This window comes from Lissotriton vulgaris, chromosome 3_1 (assembly GCF_964263255.1).
Source record: "Lissotriton vulgaris chromosome 3_1, aLisVul1.2, whole genome shotgun sequence".
Classification (NCBI taxonomy): domain Eukaryota; kingdom Metazoa; phylum Chordata; class Amphibia; order Caudata; family Salamandridae; genus Lissotriton; species Lissotriton vulgaris.
Window position 1 is genome coordinate 722567180 of NC_141689.1, and position 23505 is coordinate 722590684.

General features: G+C 44.9%; 1 protein-coding gene across 2 annotated transcripts in view; it reads left to right on the forward strand.

Annotated features, from left to right (window-relative positions):
* The window catches only part of TRIM36 (tripartite motif containing 36), a 589030-nt gene that overhangs the window by 394951 nt on the left and 170574 nt on the right, over nt 1–23505 (forward strand). For both annotated transcript variants that reach the window (XM_086961040.1, XM_086961041.1), the window contains exon 5: nt 4035–4130. In XM_086961040.1, coding sequence (XP_086817166.1) covers nt 4035–4130 — 96 coding nt within the window. The remainder of the gene's footprint in view (nt 1–4034; nt 4131–23505) is intronic.

Below are 23505 nucleotides of genomic sequence, written 5' to 3' on the forward strand. Positions count from 1 at the left end.
GTTCTTCCGGTGAGGAACGAGGTGATCCATTCAAGTGCTTTTCCTTGGATTCCGATGTTATTGAGGCGTTGTAGAAGGGTGTTGTGGCAGACTGTATCGAATGCTGCAGAGAGGTCGAGGAGGATGAGGGCGACTGTGTCTCCATTGTCCAGTAGAGTTCGAATGTCGTCTGTTGCTGCGATGAGGGCGGTCTCAGTGCTGTGTTTTGCTCACCTGGCTCAGAGCATGTGGAAGTGGGCCATTCAGACGAACATCTTCCTCATGGCGGAACACCTCCTGGGCAAAGACAATCAGATGGCGGACCTGCTCAGCAGGCACAGCCACCAAATGCACGAGTGGGAGATACATCCATCAGTACTCCAACCGTACTTCCAAATGTGGGGTCATCCAGAGATAGACCTGTTCGCCACAAGGGAGAACGCAAAATGCCAAAGCTTCGCCGCCAGGTTCCCACACCCACAATCGCAGGGCAATGCGATATGGATGAACTGGTCAGGCAAATTTGCGTATGCTTTTCCCCCAGCACCTCTGATACCACTGGTGGCACGCAAGCTCAGGCAGCACTCGATGACTCTCATCCTGGTTGCTCCGACGTGGGCTCGCCAACCATGGTACACCACGTTTCTTGAACTGTCCGTGGTACCGCATCAGAGGCTACGTCTCACACCCAGCCTTCTGACGCAGAGCCATGGCGACATTCAGCATCCAGATCCGCAACAGCTCAACCTGGCGATCTGGCTCCTGAAGTCTTAGAGTTTGGCTATCTGCACTTGCCTTCTGACTGCATGGACATCATTCGGGAGGCAAGGAAGCCCACCAGCAGAGCATGCTATGCGGAAAAATGGAAACGGTTTGTCATTTATTGTGCAGACCACCACATTAACCCGCTGGATGCGTCTATTCAGAATATCATTTGTTACCCTTTCCATCTGTACAAATGTAATCTGGCCTATGCTTCCATTCGCATACATCTGTCTGCAATGGCCGCTTACCTCCAGAACATGCAGCACCTCTCCCTTTTCAGAGTGCCTGCCATTAAGACCTTTCTGGAGGGACTCAAACGAGTCATTCCTCCGCGGACTCCATCAGCTCCGGAGTGGAACCTCAATGTGGTCCTCACCCGGCTGATGGGTCCTCCCTTCGAACCACTGCATTCCTGCGAGATTCAATTCTTGACATGGAAAGTGGCTTTCCTCATACCGATTACTTAACTGCAACGAGTTAGTGAGCTCCAAGCACTAACTATCCAAGAGCCATTTATTCAAATTCATTCTAACAGGGTGGTGCTTCGCACTAACCCTAAATTCCTTCCTAAGGTAGTGTCTCAATTCCATATTAACCAAACTATTGAATTGCCTGTTTTCTTCCAAAATCCTGAGTCATTGGCGGAGCGGATGCTCCACACCCTTGACGTCAAAAGGGCCCTGATGTATTACATCGATAGGACCAAGGATTTTAGGAAGACTAAGCAACTCTTTGTCGCCTTTACACCTCACCACAAAGGTAACCCTATTTCCAAGGCTGGTATTGCTAGGTGGATCGTTAAATGTATCCAGATCTGCTATCTGAAAGCCAAACGAACTCTCACCATTCCACCAAGGGCCCACTCCACCAAAAAGTTGGGGGCCTCTATGGCATTCCTTGGAAACATTCCTTTGGAAGACATATGTAGAGCAGCCACATGGTCTACCACACACACGTTTACAAAGCATTATTGTGTTGATGTGCAGGCAGCTGTAGGGCAGACTGTTCTCAAAACACTTTTCCAAACTGCTGCAGCTGGCACGGGCGGCCGCCGTTAATGGAGGGACTGCTATGTATTCTATGCACAGATATGAATTCAGCAGCCCACATGCCTCGAACCGAAGATGCTACTTACCAGTATGCATCTGTTCTTGGCATGTAGGGCTGCTGACATTCATATCGCCCGCCCTCCTCCCCGGCGCCTGTAGCAGCTGCAGAATATACACATACTTCTAGCATGGTCATCATTCACTGAGTTCCACTCCATCTTGGCCACAATGGCTAAAAACAATCTGAGGATGGAGTCGATCCCCATGCGCACTGTAGTCCAGGGGAGGAGCCACCTATCTCGTGATACTTCGAAGACTCTTCCAGGACAACAATGTGCAATCATCCGGACCCAACACTAGGTGGCGATCTATGCACAGATATGAATGTCAGCAGCCCTACATGCCAAGAACAGATGCATACTGGTAAGTAGCATATTCGATTTTCAATACCATTTGCTTTCAGCCCAAAGATTTTGTATGAGTCACCAGTATTAAAGGAATGCCCTAGAAAGGTCTTTGCTTTCTACAATTTTAGTTTTTATGTCTGTTTTTCATTACATGTTGAGGTCTTGTTGTCAAGCAGACTGACCCCTTTGCATACTAACACCCAAGTACGACAGTAGCTCTTTTAACAGGAACCAGTTAGTCCGGAATTTGAAGAAACAGAATGTTAAGGGAACTTGCTACATCTGTGATTGAATGCAACATCTGTCCCACAGTGCCAGGCCAAAAATACAAAGCAGCGGTTTTCTGCAGTGGCTGTCCAGTTATATAAATAACACTTCTCCTCTTGCTTTAGTTGTTAGATAAGAAAGACAGTTTGTGTGAGGCTCAGGAAGTAAAGGGATAGAAGCTTAAGGGAAGGTATATCAAAAGCCTCGCCATAAAAAGTGGTTACAAAGTGGTTGCAATCTGTGTTCTAACATGATGGATCATAAAATGTCCGCTTTCAGGGTTTGCAAAACGACCTGCCTAATTAGGCAGGTATCAATTTGTGTGACATCTGATTGGCTACAAACTTAGGGATGGTCGCCTGCAAGGAACAACCCATCCCAGTCTTTGTATTTCTAATTTGAAATCTTTTTTTATTTTTTTTAAGCAACAGTTTTTTAAAGGAACTAGTAGTGCTGCTTCAAAAAGATGTCTCATATGGGAAAACTGTGAGAGCACACAGTGGTCTCATGGAGCACTCTGTACTGCCCCCCAGGTCACCTAACATCATTCTCAAAGGATATGTTTTCCCTTTGTCAATAAATTACCACTTCCTTCCCAATGGCTTGTGACCCTAATGGTAGTTGCAAACAATCGATACATGCCAAACTGAGTTACGCTCATGAGGGTATGCCCCCTACACCATCCTTTCCAATTGTGGTCCGGTATGGATCTCTAAACCCATTTTGTGAGAGAGACTTTTTCAACTCGTAAAGCACAAACCTAAAAGTCTTTTTGTAGTGTAAGACCGTATAATTTTGAGCTTTACAGGTTTGCAATCTCAAAATGGCTCGGGTTTGTAAGTATTTGCGATCAGTACAAGTCGAAGTTTCCTTCGTTGCATGAGCCTTTACAACCAAGAATGTTATTTCTCTTGGTTAACACTAGTGAAGCATTACTGAGTAACACACTGCAAGTCTGTGCTGGTTATGAAAATAAAGCATGTTTACCTGCGTGCACCAGGATGAGCACCTTATCTGCAACCTATTATTTCAGTCTTATTTTTCTATACATAGTAGCAAATGAACTAGACCCATAAATTCCTAACACAAAACTATGAACAAACCTGATTAGTTGTTTGATTCATGGTTTGGTGCCTAAGTTCCATAAAGTATGCCATATACTCTTTTATATAGATTTTTAAGTCTCGCAACAGGGAATTTATCTGAACAGTGGGACACATTAGTGATATGATGTTGAGTACAGGTAACTAATATTTTCCTTTTCTAGTCTGGCATTGGATGGATAATTTTCTCTACTCATTCAGAGCATTTCTGTAGATTACGAGTATTAACGTTACTCGTATGTATTTTTTCCTGTTTTCCTTCGGAAAAATGCCTGTTATTTATGACAATTGCATTAAATAGCACATTTGGAAAGGATGTGGTACATTGTTATATTTTTGTATTTTAAGTCAACTGAAACAGTAGGACTACTCAGCAGGATTACTTCGATTGAGCTGGACATCTACCAAATTGTCAATTTATAATTCTGGTTTTCTAAAATGATATCACTTTTTATTACCTACAGGAAAAGCTGTCAAAAGGTATCAACTATCTTATCAGTAAAGAAGGTGAAGTCAAAAATCAAATTTCTGAGCTGGAGCATTTGGTGAAACAGACTGAGGTAAGAACACATTGATGTAAAATTTTTTTATCACCTGGTAGATAAAAATGGTATTATATATTTTCATATTGTTTAAATGATGAAAGGCAATCCTTCCCGATCAGAAGTCATAGGGAGTGGATTTCGAATTAAAATCAACTTGGGGCCCCCTTGCTGCTGTGTGCTAAAGATATCTACTGTTCCTTGCCTCTGGTTTTGATCACAATATTTTCAGTTAGATTGCCTGCCTCCTCCTTACATGTTTTACAGACTTTAGCTAGGAGTTTACTCCAACATCTGCCACCTGAGAGTGGTTGGTAACACAATGTGCACCTACAGGTTAGGGACAGTCTTTCCATAGCCATAAACTTGCAAAAGTGAAAATGTGGTTTATAGAACCATTCATTCCCCACCTACCTTGCACTTCTTTTCTGCAAGTTGGTTGCTTTTAGCGTAGTCCTAATCACCTTTTTGTATACACTGCTGATATTGATTAATTGAGAAGAAAGTTCTATGGTTAACCACATGTTCAAGGCATATGAGCTGTAGATCGTATACTTGTGCATAGATCGCCATCTGATGTTGGGCTCTGATGTTTGCACTTTGTTTTTGTCTTGGAAGAAGTCTTTTGTAGGTGACGCCTCCTTAGGACAATAGTGCGCATTGGCATCGACTCCATCTTCAGATTTTTTTTTTTTTTTTGCCATCGGGTTCGGATGTGAATTGCTGCTCTCCTGGTCCGTGTCGTACTCGATCCCCCTTCGCCGCGCAATCCCTCACCGCCCGATGGTATTGTTTCGATCACATTCCCTTTTGACACATATCTCAAAAAATCATTAATAACTTCCATTCCGGTCATTGACGCTGGCCGTTGGGCCCATCAACGCCACCAGGACCTGCAGTCAATGGAAAGAACTCCATTTATAAAATGCCCCCTGTGTGGTGCTAAATTCCCACATGCGGATCTCCACGAGGTCTGTAATGTTTGCCTCTCTCCAGAACATGAGGACAAAGCCTGTGAGGCCTGTGCTTCCATTAGATCCAAGAAGACTATAGGGGATCGTCAGGCACAACGTCACATAATGTCTCGATCATCTGCCTTGACGCCGGGCGACATCTTAGATGCAGGCCCCAAGGTACCACAAGATCAACAACCAGAGGATGAAGACCTCAGCGTCTCCGAGGAAGTCATGTCCGATGCAGAATATCACCCAGTTACTCCAGGTCAACGGATCTTAAATACCGACCTCAACCCCTCTACCCCATCTAAAACAAAAGATAAGGTTGCGGTAATACCTTCGCCTTCAGGCTCAGGTTAACACCGAGATAATGCTTTAGATGCCCTGCCCTCGGGCCCGGCTCCTAAGCACAGAAAAAAGCCTTCAGGTGGCTTGAGATCGAGTCAGCCAAGTACCAGCTCCAAAAAACAACCCCCGGTACCGAAACAAAAACTGAAAACAGACACAGTCCACACCCTATTTCCTCGGCAACGAAAGACGGTTTCAGCGCTGAACCCTTCAGCACCGAAAAACACAGTGGACAAGCCCTTGGACACGAAGAAACCACATAAATATTCTGAGCCGAAGAAGATTTCGGAATCGAAAACTCCATTAAAGCAAAAGGAGACCAAGACCACTCCTAAAGAGACTTGAGTTGAAGGAATCCAAATCGTCGGTGCTGAAAAGACACTGGCTTCGAAGACCTGTTTTAACCAGATCCACCGGTTCCAAAACAGAAAACCCTACACATTGACCCTGTTACATGTCAGTTAACAGCAATACCACTTAGAAAAAGGAAATTAGACACCTCAGATGCACCTGGGGTGCCCTTAAAGAAGAAAGACATAGCAATTTCGCCTTTCAGGCCTCCACCCCCAGCTCTTCCAAATATACCACTTTCTCCAGCACACTCTCCACTACCTCCTCCTTCACCCACACCACAGGATGAGGAGGACTTGGGGGGGGTGGGGGGGCGGGGGGGGCGAGGGGGGATGAAGATGGGTATGTAGACCCACAATGGGATGATGATGATGATGATGACATCCACAGTATGCCAACAAAAAAAGAGAGGTCCGTGGTATGACAGAAACCACTTAAAGGAGCAGAGAATAGAAATTACCTGACCCAACTTAGGTAGGTAAGAAAGCCCTCACACACCGACCTGGTCGGTGTCATGCTTCATCATTGGGCCCCACCAAAAAGGTCTAGTACCTTTTTGGTGTGCTGCGACACCAGATTTACTGCGGAGCGGGTTTCGTGAAATAGGCGTGCAGTGAAAATACAAACGTGTCTAATGAGTATCAAAAATAATTTAATAATGGATCCCTTAGACACAGATAAAAAGCTATGTGTTCGGAATTTCAACCCAACATAGATGGTTTGGTTAATTCCAATTAATATTAATATCAGCCGACATGTTTCAGCCTATGAAACGGTATGAATTTACCAGGCATTCTTCAGGACTCGTGTAGTGTAATAAACTCTGATGGTATGAGCACCCTAAGGCTCACCCTTACCTAGGGACGTGAAAGTGAAAATATTTTTTTTTTAAAGTGCAAAAGTGGAAGGAGCAATTGCTCATTCCTGGTAGCTCCTGGTTTAGGAGGATTTCCGCACCTGAGGAAGAAATAACAGACATACATAAAAGACAAAACACACATTTAAATGGTTGGTCTAAAGTGTACATCTTTGGTGCTCCAAATGTGTGGCAAAATCGTGGATGGCGTCTATACAATATAGTTATCACCAACCTCATTACCCCCTAGAGAAGATACCAGTATTATTCAGGGGTGGCGTGAACTAGAGGTATACTAAAAACAACTAAAAAGCTGTAGTGGTTTAAAAACACTGGAGTAATCTACTCCTATGGTAGGATCAATGGATCAAAAGGTCTGTGACCCCACCCATCACCGGCAGAAAATTGGTTGTTAAAATGTCTCACTTTTTAGTTAATTGCAAAATGCACCATGGGTCACAGGAGGGGGGTGAAGGCTTACTTGGCACACCCTGTAGGACAAAAACATATAAGCATAGCAATGCGAGGAGTTAGAAGTTTACTAGTCTCAGAGGGTACTTATCTCGGAATGGCACTGGATTGGAAGCTGCAAGCGGTGGAGACTTAAGCCCTCAAAGCCCAGCACCCGTGTGGCACCTAGCTACTCCTCAGATTGGACCCCAGAGATGGAATACGGGCCGGTTACTGTGATTTATGAAGCCTCGCCGCTTCATAATCCACAGTATCCCACCACCTGACCCCTGGGACGGTTATGGTAATGCCCAGATATACCTGAGCCATACCCATCTAAACTATCCCCTCCAGACGACAACATAGGTTTTGCGCAACTGATAGACAGGGCAGCCAATCATGGTGTACAATTTCACTCAGACCCTTTGGAGGAAGACTTTTTAGTAGAGACTTTTACACAGTCACAAAAGTCAACAAGTATTTTACCTATGTTGAAAGGTTGATGTGTTGAAAGACCCTTTCAGGTCTAGAGTTCTCAACCCCAGGGTTGATAAAAAATATAGAGCAGCTCCAAGTGATCCAGCTTATATCAAGGGACAACTTCCTCAAGATTCTCTAGTTGTGTCAGATGCCCTTGATGCCCCTCCACCGGATAAAGAATCTAAATTATTAGACGCATGTGGTAAACAAGTTGCGTCACAGGTGGCAAATTGCTGGTGCATTGCCAACACCCAAGCTTTGCTAGCCAGGTATGACAGTGCGCATTATGATATACTTGAGATACTAATGCAACATCGTCCAGACCAATAGAAGTCAAAAGCTAACGACCTCATACAAGAGGGAAAGCTAATTACAAACACCTCTATCAAGTATGCTCTTGATGCAGCGGACACAGAATCTTGTGCCGTTAACATAAGCGTAATACTGCGCAGGCACGCATGGCTAAGCATATCTGGCTTTAAACAGGAGGTGCAGTCTCAAATTCTTAATCAGCCTTTTGATCAAGAAACCTTATTTAGGCCTACTCTAGACACATCTTTAGAGAAGATGAAAAAAGACACTGAAACAGCTAAGTCCTTGGGGGCCTTAACAGTTATCAACAAATAGGCTACTTTCATCTCTCCTTTTATAGGGGCTCCTTCAAAACCATTGGGACAGACAACACTTCCTCTCCTTCAAAAGCCCCACTCAAACTTCCTCTACCAAAGGATATTTTAGAGGGAGGTACAGAGGAAATAAGAAAGGAAGAGGTCTCTGTAATAACACCTGATCCTCCCCTAGCACAAACCAGTGACTTCCCTCCCGGAACATTCCACTCCAGTGGGGGAAGACTATCACAGTTCCTACCTGTCTGGAACTCCATCACCACAGACAGGTGGGTGAGACAAATTATCCAGTATGGTTACTGCCTGGAACCCCCCTCCACACATACCACCCAAACAACATCCAATGTCCACAGAACATTGCACGCTTCTAAAACGAGAGATTCTTTCTCTTGCAAAAGCACACAATAAAACAGGTTCCCATACACCATCAAGGCATAGTACTTTCTCATCCCCAAAAAAGGATGGCACACTCAGGTCAATATTGGACCTCAGACCGGTAAACCTGTACATACAATCCAACCACTTTCACATGGTCACTCTTCAACATATCCTCCCATTGCTCCAAAAAGGCGATTTTCTTGCCACTCTATATCTCAAGGATGCCTACTTTCACATTCCTATTCACCCTGCTCACAGGAAATATCTACGGTTTGTAGTGGACGGCCAGCACTACCAGTTCAAAGGGCTCCCCTTCGGTGTCACTACAGCACCCAGAGTCTTCACAAAATGTCTTGCAGTAGTAGCAGCTCACTTGCGCAGACAACACATTCATGTGCTTCCTTACCTCAACGACTGCCTCATAAGTCACGCCGCAAATGTGTCCACCTCACACACAACACAATTCAGCTAATGCGCGACTTGGGATTCACAATAAACATAACCAAGTCTCATCTTCAACCGTCTCACATCCAATAGTATCTAGGAGCCACAATAGACACTTCAAAAGCCCTTGCATGCCCCAATCCAGCCAGGATAGCCACCATGCAGGCTCTCATAACAAAATTTCAACCTCAACACTCACTACCAGCTCGAGTGTTTATGCAACTATTAGGGATGATGGCCTCTTGCATTTTCATCGTACCTCATGCAAGACTCCAAATGCATCCATTGCAGGAATGTTTAGCACATCAGTGGAACCATGCTCAAGGTCAGCTTACGGATCTGGTGTTGGTCGGCGGCCCACACATCGCTTTCTGCAGTGGTGAAACACACAAAACCTGTCCAAAGGGTGGCCGTTCCCTGACCCAGTTCCACAGATAGTGCTCACAACGGACGCATCGCTCACCGGCTGGTGGGCTCATCTCCTAAACCATACCGTTCAGGGTATGTGGCCCCATCAGCAAAAACTGCTCAACATCAATCACCTCGAATTACGGGAGATTTTTCTAGCTTTAAAATCATTCCAAATACATCTCGTACACAAAGTTGTCCTCATCCGTACGGACATTATGACAGCAATGTACTATATACAAAAACAGGGTGGACACACTCTCTTGCAGCTTTCACTCCTAGGTCAAAGCATATGGAGATGGCCATTCCTCAAAAAATATACCTCCTAGCAGAACATTTTCCAGGGGAACACAATCAAATTGCGGATCTGCTCAGTCGTCCGAGACCGCAAATCCGCAAGTTCTTCATCTGTTTTTTCTGATGTGGTGCCACCCAGACAGAGATCTGTTTGCCACACATTTAAACGCATAATGCCCAAGCTTTGCCTACAGGTATCTACACCCATTGTCCAAAGGCAATGCGATATGGATGAACTGGTCAGGCAGATTTGCGTATACTTTTTCGCATCTCCCGCTCATTCCTTTACCTAGTGCGCAAGCTCAAACAGTCTCTCGCCATTGGCCTAGTTGCTCCAACATGGGCTCGGCAACCATGGTTCACAACCCTGCTGGAACTCCTACTAGTTCCACATAAAAAGTTGCGCCTTTCCCCAAAGCTTCTCACGCAGAACCATGGAGAGATAAGGCATCCAGATCCAACCCAATTGAACCTAGCAATCTGGCTCCTGAAGTCTTAGTTTGATTACCTCAACCTTCCCTCAAACTGTATGAATATCATTAAAGAGGCTAGACGTCCTACCACTAGAGCCTGCAGCTAAATGGAAAAGATTTGTTATCTACTGTAATAACACAATCAATCCACTAGATGCTTCAATCCAAAAAATATTTGTTATCTTTTGCATCTACAAAAATGTAATCTGGCATACACATCCATACGATTACATCTTGCTCCCATAGCCGCTTACCTACAAAACAGACAACACTTGGCATTGTTTAAAGTACCTACCATCAAAGCATTCACGGAAGGTCTTAAAACGATAATTCCTCCCAGAGTTCCACCCTCTCCACAGTGGAACCTAAACATTGTCCTTACCAGGCTCATGGGTGCCCCATTTGAACCTTTACATAAATGCGAGTTGCAATTCCTCACATGGAAAGTAGCTTTCCTTGTAGGGACCGCATCTCTCAGAAGAGTTGGTGAACTCCAGGCATTAACCATACAAGAACCATTTTTGCAAATACATCACAACAAAGTGGTTCTTAGGACAAACCCTAAATTCTTACCAAAAGTAATTTCTGCTTTCCACCTTAACCAGTCTGTTGAGCTGCCAGTCTTTTTCCCTCAACCAGACTCAGTAGCAGAACGGGCTCTTTGTACGCTTGACGTCAAAAGAGCTAGCCTTTATTACATTGAAGGGGCAAAAACTTTCAGGAAAACTAAACTACTTTTTATTGCTTTTTCACCAATACATTGAGGCAATTCTGTATCAAAAGGGGGAATTGGCAGGTGGATCGTTAAATGCATCGAGATATGCTACCAAAAAGCATAGCGTACATTAACCATTCCCGCTAGACCGCATTCTACACGCAAACTAGGGGCTTCTGTGGCATTCCTAGGGAACATTCCCATAGATGATATTTGTACAGCAGCTGTAGTGAATAGGGTTCCGCTGCACTCCTGGGTTAACTGTAGTTCCTCTAATAAGTAATGGGAAAGTAACGTCTTTTAGGGTGCTCAGGATGATGCTCTTACTGTCCGAGAAGAGCCAGGTGAGAAACTGTATGAAGAAACCCTGTAGGCACAGGGTGGTTAGCCTGAGCACACCTGTAGGCTATAATGAGCAATGTAATCCAAAGTTTTTGTTCAAAAAAGTTTTATTCACTTTTTCTCTTTCATGATAATGTTCAAGAAATATTTTTCAAATGCTGCAGTTTCACTCGCGTCTGCTGGGCGTCTTTATCACCGGTTTTCCCGCGGGATTCCCGCTTCCTTGCATGCTAATCTTCGCTAATACCCCCTGACGAAGAGCCTCGGGGCTCGAAACACATTGGGGTGAGGACATGTATAGAGGACGTTACCGCATTTAATGTGAATATTTTGGACAAGCTTCATTCAACAAATGAATATTTGCTCATCATTTGTGCAGCATTTGTATTTCTTACTAACTCCATCCTAACCCTCCATGGAAAAACAATCTGGAGATGGAGTCGATGCCCATGCGCACTATCGTCCTAAGGAGGAGTCACCTACCTCGTGACTACAAAAGACTTCTTCCAAGACAAAAACAAAGTGCAAACATCCCAGCCCAACCCCAGATGGCGATCTATGCACAAGTATATGAATCTACAGCTCTACATGCCAAGAACAAATGCATACTAGTAAGTAGCATTTTCCGTTTTATCTCCTCTCAAAAATGTGTTTTTTGCATGTTTAAAGAGAAAGGAAGGGGTATTTCATTTGAAAAACTAGATACGGCATATCAAGCACCTCCAAACTTCGACTACTCTCTGCTGATGAATAGCAACTGCCAACAGACATGTCTAGTGATTTCCAGAACTGGCTGTGCTTTAACTGGTGCTACAATGTTTATTTATTAATTACAAATAACTGCGTTGACCTCAGTGCACTTTGGAGGACTGGTGCTGATGTGCTGGCAAAGTGCTCCCACATCCTGCTAGATATTGAATTAAATTGCTACAGTGTGTGGGTAACCATCTGTCCTGATATGCAGCGTCCTCCTTGGAACTTTACGATGTCTGGCCTACTGATATACCGGCCCCCCGGTAACTCATCCCAATGGGCGTCAAATCTAGCCAATTATATCACTCCGTACTATATAGCCTCCAAAAACTTCTCACTTATCGGGGACCTTAATTTACATCTTGACGACCCCTCTATCCCCTTCTGCTCTAATTTGTTAGAGGATCTGACGGCCCTCAACCTGACCTTAGCCAACTCTGGACCTACCCATAAAGCGGGCCATTTACTGGACCCCATTATTTCTAATATCAACGAGCTAAAATGGCATGATACCATCCCCATTTGGTGGTCTGACCACCATCTAGTAAAATTTAGCATCAATCTCCCACCTACTACCATAATGCAATCTGGTTTTTTAGCTACGTCCAGGAAAAACTGGAAACTACTGGACATGGCGAAACTTAACGCAGCACTCCACGAAAACCCTCCTACGAAAGGTCACAACATGGATAGCTTAGCAGTAGCTACCCAAAAATGGCTCAGTGACGCCGCTGATCACTGCTTACCCACCCCTCATATCAAAGAAAACCTACACCGTCACCCTGCCCCATGGTTTAATGACCTTTTGAAAATTGAAAAATCCAAATGCAAGGCACTTGAGCGTCAATGGCGAAAAGACTACGCCCCTGACGCAAAAAAGACCTACCATGCAGCCAGAAATCTATACCACACTGCTTGTGCGAAAGCGCAAGCTCCGTTTGTCTCAAACACCATCATGGAAGCTACCAATAAGCCGAAAACTCCGTTTAATAAGGTTAAAGAACTCGCAGGTGCACAAACGACAGCGACGGCTCCCCCTCTTAATACTCTCCAATGCCAAGATCTAGCCTGTTTCTTCACCGAAAAAATTGAGAAAATCATCAGGGACATTAAAACTAACAACAATGAACCACCCCCTCTTGCTGACACGGAACATGCTCCCTCTTGTGAGAATACCCTTGAATCTTGGCCTCCCATCACGGTTAACATACTGAAAACCATTTTTAAGACCATCAAATCCGGTTCCCCCAGGGACCCGATTCCTATCAAAGTAATTAAACAACTGGACGGTTGCTCCCTGGAAATCATTGTGGATACGCTCAATTCCTCGTTAGAACTTTCCACAGTTCCGGCCCTCTGGAAACACGCCATGATAACGCCACTGTTAAAGAAGCCCACAGCAAATCCAGAACTTCCGGCAAATTATAGACCCATATCTTTGCTCCCTGCTTTCTCCAAATGCTTAGAGAGACACGTCCACTCGGTCTTATCCACCTTTGCGGAAAACAACTCGCTCTTGCACCCTTTGCAATCGGGTTTTCGGGCTGGTTTCTCGACAGAAACAACCCTCCTAGGAGTTACAGAACATATCCGGAACCTCCTGGATAATGGTCAAACCGTCGCGCTCGTGCTCTTGGACCTGAGCGCGGCCTTTGACACCATATCCCACGAAACACTCATCAAGGCGTTATACACAAACGGTGTCCGTGGGAAAGCGCTCGAATGGATCCGGTCCTTCTTGGCTCAACGGACATTCCAAATTACATCCTCCTTGGCCTGCTCCGACACTTTCAAAGCCCCTCACGGAGTGCCACAGGGATCTATCTTGAGCCCTCTGTTTTTTAATCTTTACCTCAGACCCCTGGCCGACCTAGCGGAAAGATCCGGACTTACCCTCATGACCTACGCCGATGATTCCCAAATTATTTTCTCCCTATCAGAATCTTGCCCATCATCTCCGTCTCTCCTCAAATTAGGGCTTCAAAACATCCTGAATTGGATGACAAGAAATCAACTAAAGCTTAACGGAGACAAAACAGAGATTCTTCTCTTAGGGAAACAACGAGATCTCTGGAATCCCTCACACTGGCCCTACCAAATGGGCAATCTTCCGACCCCAGTTACTCAAGTACGTAATTTGGGAGTCATCATGGATAGCTCCCTCTCCATGAACCAACAGGCCAGCAAAGTTGTCGGCCTATGCCTTACCATCATCAAATGGCTGAGGAAAATCCTCTTGATGCTGCCTTCCTCCACTCAAAAAACCATAGTCCATGCCCTCATAACATCTCGGCTTGACTACGGCAATATTCTGTACCTTGGTTCCAACAAAGCTGTAGTCAGTAGACTACAGCTTGTCCAAAACGCAGCTGTTCGACTATTGTGCAGAATCCCCAAAAATTCGGGAGTCTCGAGCTACTGCCGTGAACTCCACTGGCTCAGGGTAGAAAGTAGAATCCGTTTCAAAGCCCTGAACTACATGTTCAGAATCAAAGCTGGTACTGCACCCAAATACCTTCTAGCGTTGGCTCATCCTTACACTCCCAAGCGAAACCTTCGCTCACAATCAGCTGCCAACTTCTGCGTACCAAGATTCAAACTGGCAAAAATGGGAGGCAGATCTTTTGCCCACCTTGGACCATCCCTCTGGAACGCACTCCCTCCCTTCATTCAAAAGGAGGAAAACCATGCTAGGTTTAGAAGGCACGTAAAGACTTGGCTATTCGAACAATAACTAGAGTAGCCAGTAATTCCTTGCCCTCATTTTGCTGTGTCTCGGCGCCGGGAAACCCTTTTTGGGTAGCTGTTGCGCCTTACAAATTTAAAAATTAAAATAAAGAAATAAATAATTACATGTATGATTTGACCATTGCCCCACCTTTCATTTACCAGATGGATTTCCTTTAGTTTTTACTACCAAAAAGGTATGAGCATACAGTTTTGAAATGTTCATGGTATCACTGGAACACCTGTTGTCTCTGTAACCTTTGTGGCCAGGGATTTTATTCAAACCAACGTCATTTGTATGCTACGTTCCAGTACCACCATTTGTGACAAGGGCTGTATGTTTCTAGCATTGAATTGAATAGTTACTAGATACGTTTTTGGAAGCTGAACCTCATTGATTTTTTCTTTTGCAGATTGGGACCTTAATTTTCAATACATAAATGTGACTGGTACCTGGACATATTTAATGCATGAGCTGTTGCAGACTTCCAAGTCTACTTTTAAACAATTTAGGGAAGTGTAGGCACTTTTTTAGGTCTTGTCCTATTCCATTCCGCAAGGAATGAATAGGACGAGACTATAGGGGCTAAAATAAGAGCTAAACTAAAGCCCTCCCTCCCCCCTAATCACAGCAATGCCAAGAGCTTGTTTTAAAAAGTAATGTGCTCGGGCGCCGCGCTTCTTACCTTGGTGACCGGTTTCATGTTTGTAAAAAATGAATGTGCTCGCAGCATTGCTCCTGGTTTAAAGTTAATTTCTTTTTATTAATGTGCACGGGTGCTGGGCTGCCTAGCACAGCACCCAGTTTCATTGTTTATAAAAAATGTGTGCTGTTTTAAGTGCAAACTGTAAAACATAGTTCCACCAGTTCCTTACATGCGTTCTGAACATATCTCGTTACTTTATATATGTAACACTGGACTGTGCGCATCACACCCGAACACCCAACCTCTCTTTTAAAAAGGGGTTCAATCATGTACTCCTTACCCAAACGTACTTCATAAAACAAGTGTAATGCATACAGCATCCTCGGACTGACTTTTAAAAACAAGACATCCGTGTACACTTCATACCCAAGTGACTTGTAAACCTAAGGCAGTACTAAACTCGTCATAAACCAAGTTACTTTTTAATAACTCGGACTGTGAATCACAGTTATGCGCAGTGACGCGGAAGTGCTGTGTTTTAAAAATCGCAGTGTCTGTGTGCATTTGTGAGTAGTAATCCCCGAAGCATAGATAAAAAGCATGGACCCGATTTCACACAAACAGCAAAAATACAAAAGAGTTGTATTTACAAGCCCCATGCGCCGCCCGTGCGCCACTGTTTCCCATATTAAAGGCGACGCACCGACGGCGCATGGGGCTTGTTTGAGGATAATGAGCTGATTCAGTCAGTGTGTCCAAGCCTCTTCTGGTGTCCGCTCTCCTAGACATTTCCCTGATTGGAGTTGTCACATGTTGGCAAGACAACAATAATGTGCCTCCTCCGTGTGCCACGAAGCAGCAACGCAACTAATTGGGCAAACAGGAATTATTCGTGAGGGCGCTCCTTTTAAATGACTGTAGTGATGCAATTCTGATCATCTCGTGAACTCTGCCGTGTGTACGTAATTGCGCGAAATGCCGTGTGTTGCGGATGTCTATCACGCGAACCCTCCCGTGGGTTACAAATAAGTCGGCTTGAGTTACCCCCACTCACATAATTAGAGGTCTGACCTCCTCCTGGAAGCTGCGGCTTGGATTTCACCCTTTGATCTGGCGCCTCCTGCTGATTGGCCAGCGCCATATCAACAGGCAGCTTTTGTCATTTAACTATGCAAGGGCATTTGCAAGTCTAGAGCGAGGCATTCTGGGCCTCAATATAGAAACTCTATCACAAATGCAATTGTAGACGAAGGGCTTTGTGAGTTGTTCGGCTCACAAAAGACACAGGCAGAGCAGGAAGCCAGGGCTGCAAACTGCAGGGAATGGGGAAACCTGTAGTAACTTTTTTTTTCCGGACTGAGTCCTAACTTTTACAGACTCTATTAGGGAAGGTGCACTCTCATGTCATCCAATGGCGCCATTTTTTAGGCAGGTTACACCACACACACTTAGCAAAGGCTGTCATTGTTTTTAAAAATGAAAGCATACAAGGGAAGAAAAGCTCTTTAGAGCAAGCAGTTTCTAAAGGCGCCCAAAACAAACTGGTGCAATTGATCCAAGGACGAGTGATTTTCCCAGACTTGGGTTTGTTTACATACGTAAACCATGAAAGATACTAGGCTACAGGTTAAGACATTCAGGTGTGGCTGAGCTCTGCATTATATTGTAGCATTTATATAGCGCATTATACTTCATTATGGGCATCAACGCACCTTAATAGACATGTAACATGTCCACTGTGGGGAAGAGCACGATCAAGAGTTTTGCAGTTGATGTGAACCTATGTGGGAAGGATTTTGAGGTCATTTGTGAGGGATCAGAGAGTTACTCTTATCTTGGGGTGCAGTAGATGTGACGTGATAGAGTAGGAAGTGTGAATGTACGGATCTCAAACCGTGATGGTAATTATCTGGTGGTCATACTACATGCATCACTCAGCACCACCACAGCACCACTCAGCACCACCACATTATCACTCAGCACCACCACATTATCACTCAGCACCACCACAGCACCACTCAGCACCACCACACCACCGCTCAGCACCACCACATTATCACTCAGCACCACCCCAGCACCACTCAGCACCACCCCAGCACCACTCAGCACCACCCCAGCACCACTCAGCACCACCACAGCACCGCTCAGCACCACCACACCACCGCTCAGCACCACCACATTATCACTCAGCACCACCACATTATCACTCAGCACCACCACATTATCACTCAGTACCACCACAGCATCACTCAGCACCACCACAGCATCACTCAGCACCACCACAGCATCACTCAGCACCACCACAGCATCACTCAGCACCACCACAGCATCACTCAGAACCACCACAATATCACTCAGCACCACCACATTATCACTCAGCACCACCACAGCAGCAGCACCACAGCACCACCACAATACCACTCAGCACCACCACTCAGCACTACCACAGTACCACTCAGCACCACCCCAGCACCACTCAGCACCACCACATTATCACTCAGCACCACCACAGCATCACTCAGCACCACCACAGCATCACTCAGCACCACCACATTATCACTCAGCACCACCACAGCAGCACTCAGCACCACCACATTATCACTCAGCACCACCACATTATCACTCAGCACCACCACATTATCACTCAGCACCACCACAGCATCACTCAGCACCACCACAGCATCACTCAGCACCACCACAGCATCACTCAGCACCACCACAGCATCACTCAGCACCACCACAGCACCCCTCAGCGCCACCACAGCACCAATCAGCACCACCACAGCATCACTCAGCACCACCACTCAGCACCACCACAGCATCACTCAGCACCACAACAGCATCACTCAGGAGCACCACAACATCACTATGCGCTACCACAGCATCACTGAATGCCACAGCATCACTCGTCGCCACCACAACATCACTCCGCGCCATCACAGCATCAATCTGTGCAACCATTCAACAATTCCTGGTTCAAATAAGTTCTCTCAATGTTTCAAGCTTTATTACAAATGTCACAAAAAGATGTTAATATTTCACTTCCGTCCTTGGATTTTCGTCACAATAAAATACACTGAACATAATCTTCACAAAAGTTATTTACAAAAGTTTAGGCTATTGCCATTATAAATTACAATCACTTTTATTTAAGTATTAATTATTTAAAAAAATTAAAAGCCATTGTTATTTGTAATATCAATACATCTAAGTCACGTAAATAAAAAACATGTTGCATTACAAATGCTATAGGTGTCACATTTGCGAAAGTTATAACTATTGGCATTGTAAATGACAAAGCTACTAATTTCGCAATTTTCAAAACCAACACATAAATAAAAAATGTGTCATTTACAATAACAGTAGCTCAAACTTTCCTAATGCAAGACCTATTGCATTGGAAATGCTTGTTGTACTAGTCTTTTCCTGGGGATATTCTACTTGACTGGTCGTTGCAAAATACAAAGAACATTTGATGCAATGACAGATATTTGGGAGACCGGTTCACATGTTGTGATCCTGAGTTGTCGGGATGAAAGGAGTGCTTGATAATAGTTTCAAAGTATTTATGGTGGTACCTGACACTTCAGAGGGTCCAGGTGTTATGAATCTACTCCAATATGCCAGGAGCTCCTGATAGGGCTTCTTTCTCATGATAGAATAGTTGAGGAGTCAAGGCTGATCATGAAGGGTGGTTTGGGATAGAAACTAAGTAACAGTATGAAATGGACACGTCTTTCAGTATAAAGAATTGTCTAGCCAGTTCTAATCATTTACTTAATCTAAATGTGTGCTTCTGATGCTGTTCACAGTGGTGATCTCCAGGTTGAAAGAGGACTACTGACAAGCACTGCAGAAGCAGGCATGGACATAAGCAGGGATGACGCAAAATCTGGAACTCTGCACCTGCTTTCATTATTGTTTAGCTGGCAATGTGCTTTAAATGCACTCTGGAAACTCAGTCTCCTTTAGTGTTGATGGAGTGGAACTAGCGAGATTCCGCCTCCTAGGGTAGAAAATGCAAGACATCAGAATGTAGCATGAATGTGCTGAAGGCCAGTAAGGAATACAGCCCTAGAACTGGGGTTAGGGGCTCAAGGTAGGCAGCCAGAGGACCAGGAGTTATATTTCTGGTGGGAGGAAAGGTGGAGCTTGAGAACACCTACCGCCCTTGGTCTCCTCCAGTTATAGTGGTAAGTTGATGTAGTGTGTTTTGTTAGACCAAAAGAACACCACTGAGTCAGCCCTGTGTACGTCCTTTAACTCCTGGTGGGCTTGATCTGTCACAGTGGTAGATAGTGGTGGTGAACTAAACTGACACTGCTCATAAGCAACAGCAACACCATCTGGCCAGCACGGCCCATCCAACATCGCATAATGAAAGATTCTGAGCTTGTTCTCCAGATCCAGCCTGAATCATAACTTGTTATACTTCTGTCATCTCCATGGCCAATACATTGGGCAACAGAATCTGTACTCTGCGATTCCTTTTACCTAGACTGCCTCTGAAGGATCACCAGGTAGTGAGTATTTAAACAGTATCAGCCCTATAAAGCCTGTAAGAACAGTACTCCTCCCCGCTCGAAAGTGTGGGGATGAAGAAAATTCTCATACACATCTTGTTGGGTCAGGGCCATTCCACCAGAGAAGCCATCTCACAAGGAAATCTCAAAATACCTGCATCAAGAAAATTAGCAAATAAATGAACCTATGTCTCGGGCATAGGTAATAAGGTAGTGACACAAGGTTGTCTGACCAAGGAATACCTACCAACAGTTCTCTGCAATGAGGGATAAACTGGGAACTTAAATAAAATAATACTCAACAAAGGATTGCATCTGAATTGGCAGTCCCAAAGGTAGATGTGGACTATGCTTGTGGCTATGAAGTGGAAGCACAAGCAACATGGAAGTGACACAAAATGGCTTGACCAAGGATAACCTTTACAGTACAGTCAGTCGAGATCACTTTATTTCGCCAGTACAAAAAGCATACTTTATACAATAAAGATAAAATAGCCAGTCATAAAAAAATACATAGAAATATGTTATGCATTAAAACAGTTCTGCTTACAGCTTCATAATAAGACACGCATACTTTTAAAATGGGACTATAAAAGGTTAAAATCTTGTTCCATTATCACACCTCACAAGTGCTGTTACCTACTTTTTAAAGCACACCCAAAAAATTAGGCCATACTATAGCAGAAAAAAGGGTCAGGTAAGAGCTTTAAAAAGTGTAAAGCTGGGCGACATTGTCTGAATTTAAGACTACGCATTAATGGAGCAATATCCGTTTTCCTTTCCTTACTGTACAGACTGCAAAAGAATAAGAGATGGAGATCACATTGGGGTGAACGGGTCACACAGGCAAGGAATAAGGGCATCCATAGAATGGGCAAGGAATAAGGGCATCCATAGAATGTGTTAGAGGGATGGTCCAGCATAAGAGGAATATAGTTCAACTAAAACCTGAATAAAATATATCTATGCAGAGGATACGTTACAAAAGATAAATGCGTACGGTCAGTTGTATTTATTCTAGGTGCTAATAAATATGGTTTAACCCTAGACTTAGTACAGTTAGACTCCCATCTCGCTGCTGTTCCAGGAGTAATTCTTTGAATTCAGACCTTGAAACGGTTGTGCATAACATTGGATCATCAAATAGTTTGGCCAACCGATGGAGTAGAAACTGCTCCTAACAAATTGAAGCTACTTTACTAGATAAGCCATCAAGTTTTAGGGAGTCTCTCCGATTTCATGTGTTATCTTCAGCTGCTCCCTTCTCCGCACTGAATGCTAAAGGAGAGGTGGAGCAGAACGGATCTGTTCCGTAATAAAAGGACCGCCCAGTTCGAGATGGCAATTGTAGGAAGAGCAAGATTGGGGGACGCCTACTAATCGTTTCCAAAAGCAATCCTCAATTCGTTGTAAAACGGATATGCTAGTGATTCCCCAAACAGCTGCCCCATATGTATGAACATTTATAGAGCGCACTGTAACCCTACGGGCATCCTGGTGCTGTGACACCTAAAGTTTCTGACTAGCGATGTTGGCGTCAACACGGTGAGGATTGTAACCTGGGAAATGGCCAAGTCTTGATTTTTTTGCGGAACAGCAATAAATCCTGTGTCTGTCTCAATTCAAGGGGGAGGTTGTTCCAAAGGTGCGCAGCTGCTGTGCCAAACGCTCTACCCTCCCCCCCCCCCCCCCCCCCCCCCCCCAAAGTTGCTCTCTTTGTTTTGGGAATGATCGCAAGATTGGCTGATGAGGAGCGGGGGTTAGGTGTAGGAACATACCAACCAAATCTCCTCTGTATCGGTTTGGGCCCAAGTCCATGTAGGGCCTTAAACACTATACAGAGAGACTTAAACTGTACCCTCTGAGCTGCCGGGAGCCAGTGCAGCTCTGCCAGAGCCTGCGTTGAAGAGGACCGCCGTGGCCTCATAAGTGCAAGTTTTTTTTAGTTTTTTAAAAATATTTTTATTGATAAAGTGCATGACGGACAAATAGACAGTAATTACCATACAGTACTTGCAAGTTACATTTGACACCGCACCTGGGACAAAGGCTGAAAAAGCATAGATATTAAACAGTTACTTCTCTGTCCCTACTTCTCCGCATTTCCAATTCCACCACAGGTGATACACAAATCTCCCCACTATAGAAATTCCACTTCGACCATTTCCTATCCCACTTCTTCGGGCACCCCCTCTCTATAAATACTTCTTTCTCCGCTACCATACATCTATCGAATTCTTTCAGCCATTCTGCCACTGCCGGCGGCGCCACTCCACCCCACCCTCTCGCTATCTCCCTTTTGACCAGCGTGAAGCCTAGTGTTGTCAATTGCTGTTCCATCTCAGTTAAGTCTGTATCTTCCCACACATCAAGCAAGCCCGAGCGGGGCGTCAGGCTTAGCTTCTTCCCCACTGCAGATTGCACATGATTTGTGGCCCTGTCCCATAGTTTCCGCACAAATGGGCATTCCCACACCATATGATAAAAGGTAGCTGGCTGCCGGCAACCCTTCAAACACAGGTCAATTTGTCGAGACCCGATTTTTGCAAATGGTATTCCCGTCAAATAGGAGCGGTGTAGGATACGAAGCTATATTAATCTAATTCTGAGCGTAATAGCCGCCTCTCTGGGCGACATAAGCACCTGGCGCCAATCCTCATCAATCGGCCCAAGGTCTCCCTCCCAGTGCTCTTTATGCTTTCCGAAGGTATCAGGCAAATTATTACTAAGTTTTTTTATAGGTCAAGGAGATCGCCTTGGACTGCAAAAGCCCATCCAACAAGCGATCCTCAAGGGGTGATGATTCCGGTATGTCCTCGCAGCTAGGGAAGGCCGCCTGCAAAGCATGCCTAATATGCAGATACCTAAAAACCTCTTCTAGGGCCAAGTGATAGGCTTTTTGCAGCTCCTCAAATCTGAGAATCACTCCTCTTTTAACCAGGTCTTTGACTGTCAAATTACCAATGACATCCCACCTATCAAACCCCGGGTGATAGCAAAGCATGCCGAGTTTCTGTGAGTACCACAGTGGCGTTGCCTTGGTGAGCACCCCTGCCCATCCCATTCGTGAGTTAGCTAACCGCCAGATCTGTACCGTATGTAAAGTGGGGCCAGTATACTGTTGCTTCTTAGTGCGGGAATGCAGAGCCCACAGATGGCCCGAACGATCCATCTGGTACCTTTCTAGGGCACATCCCGGGTCATCCGGCGGGCGTATCTCCATCTATTCACAGCCACCAATTGAGAAGCCCAATAATCTTACGTCTGGCAACGCAATGCCCCCATCATACCATCCTTTCATCAATTTCTGAAGCGCAATCCTCGGGGTTTTACCATTCCAGAGCAGTGTATGCATCTCCCCTTCCACAGCTACAAAATATGTATCTGGAATCTGGTGCGGGCAGTTTTTGAGATTGTACAGAAATCGTGGGAGAGCTAACAGTTTAAAAAGAGCAGCGCGGCTCTCCAGCGACCGAGGCAGCAACCTCCAATGCTTGACATCTGTGCGCAGCCTGGCCAACGGGGGTGCCAAATTGCGGCTGTAAAAGAGAGCTGGATCTGGTGTAATAAAGACTCCCAGGTACTTAAATCCATCTGTTAAGACAACCAGCGCACACTC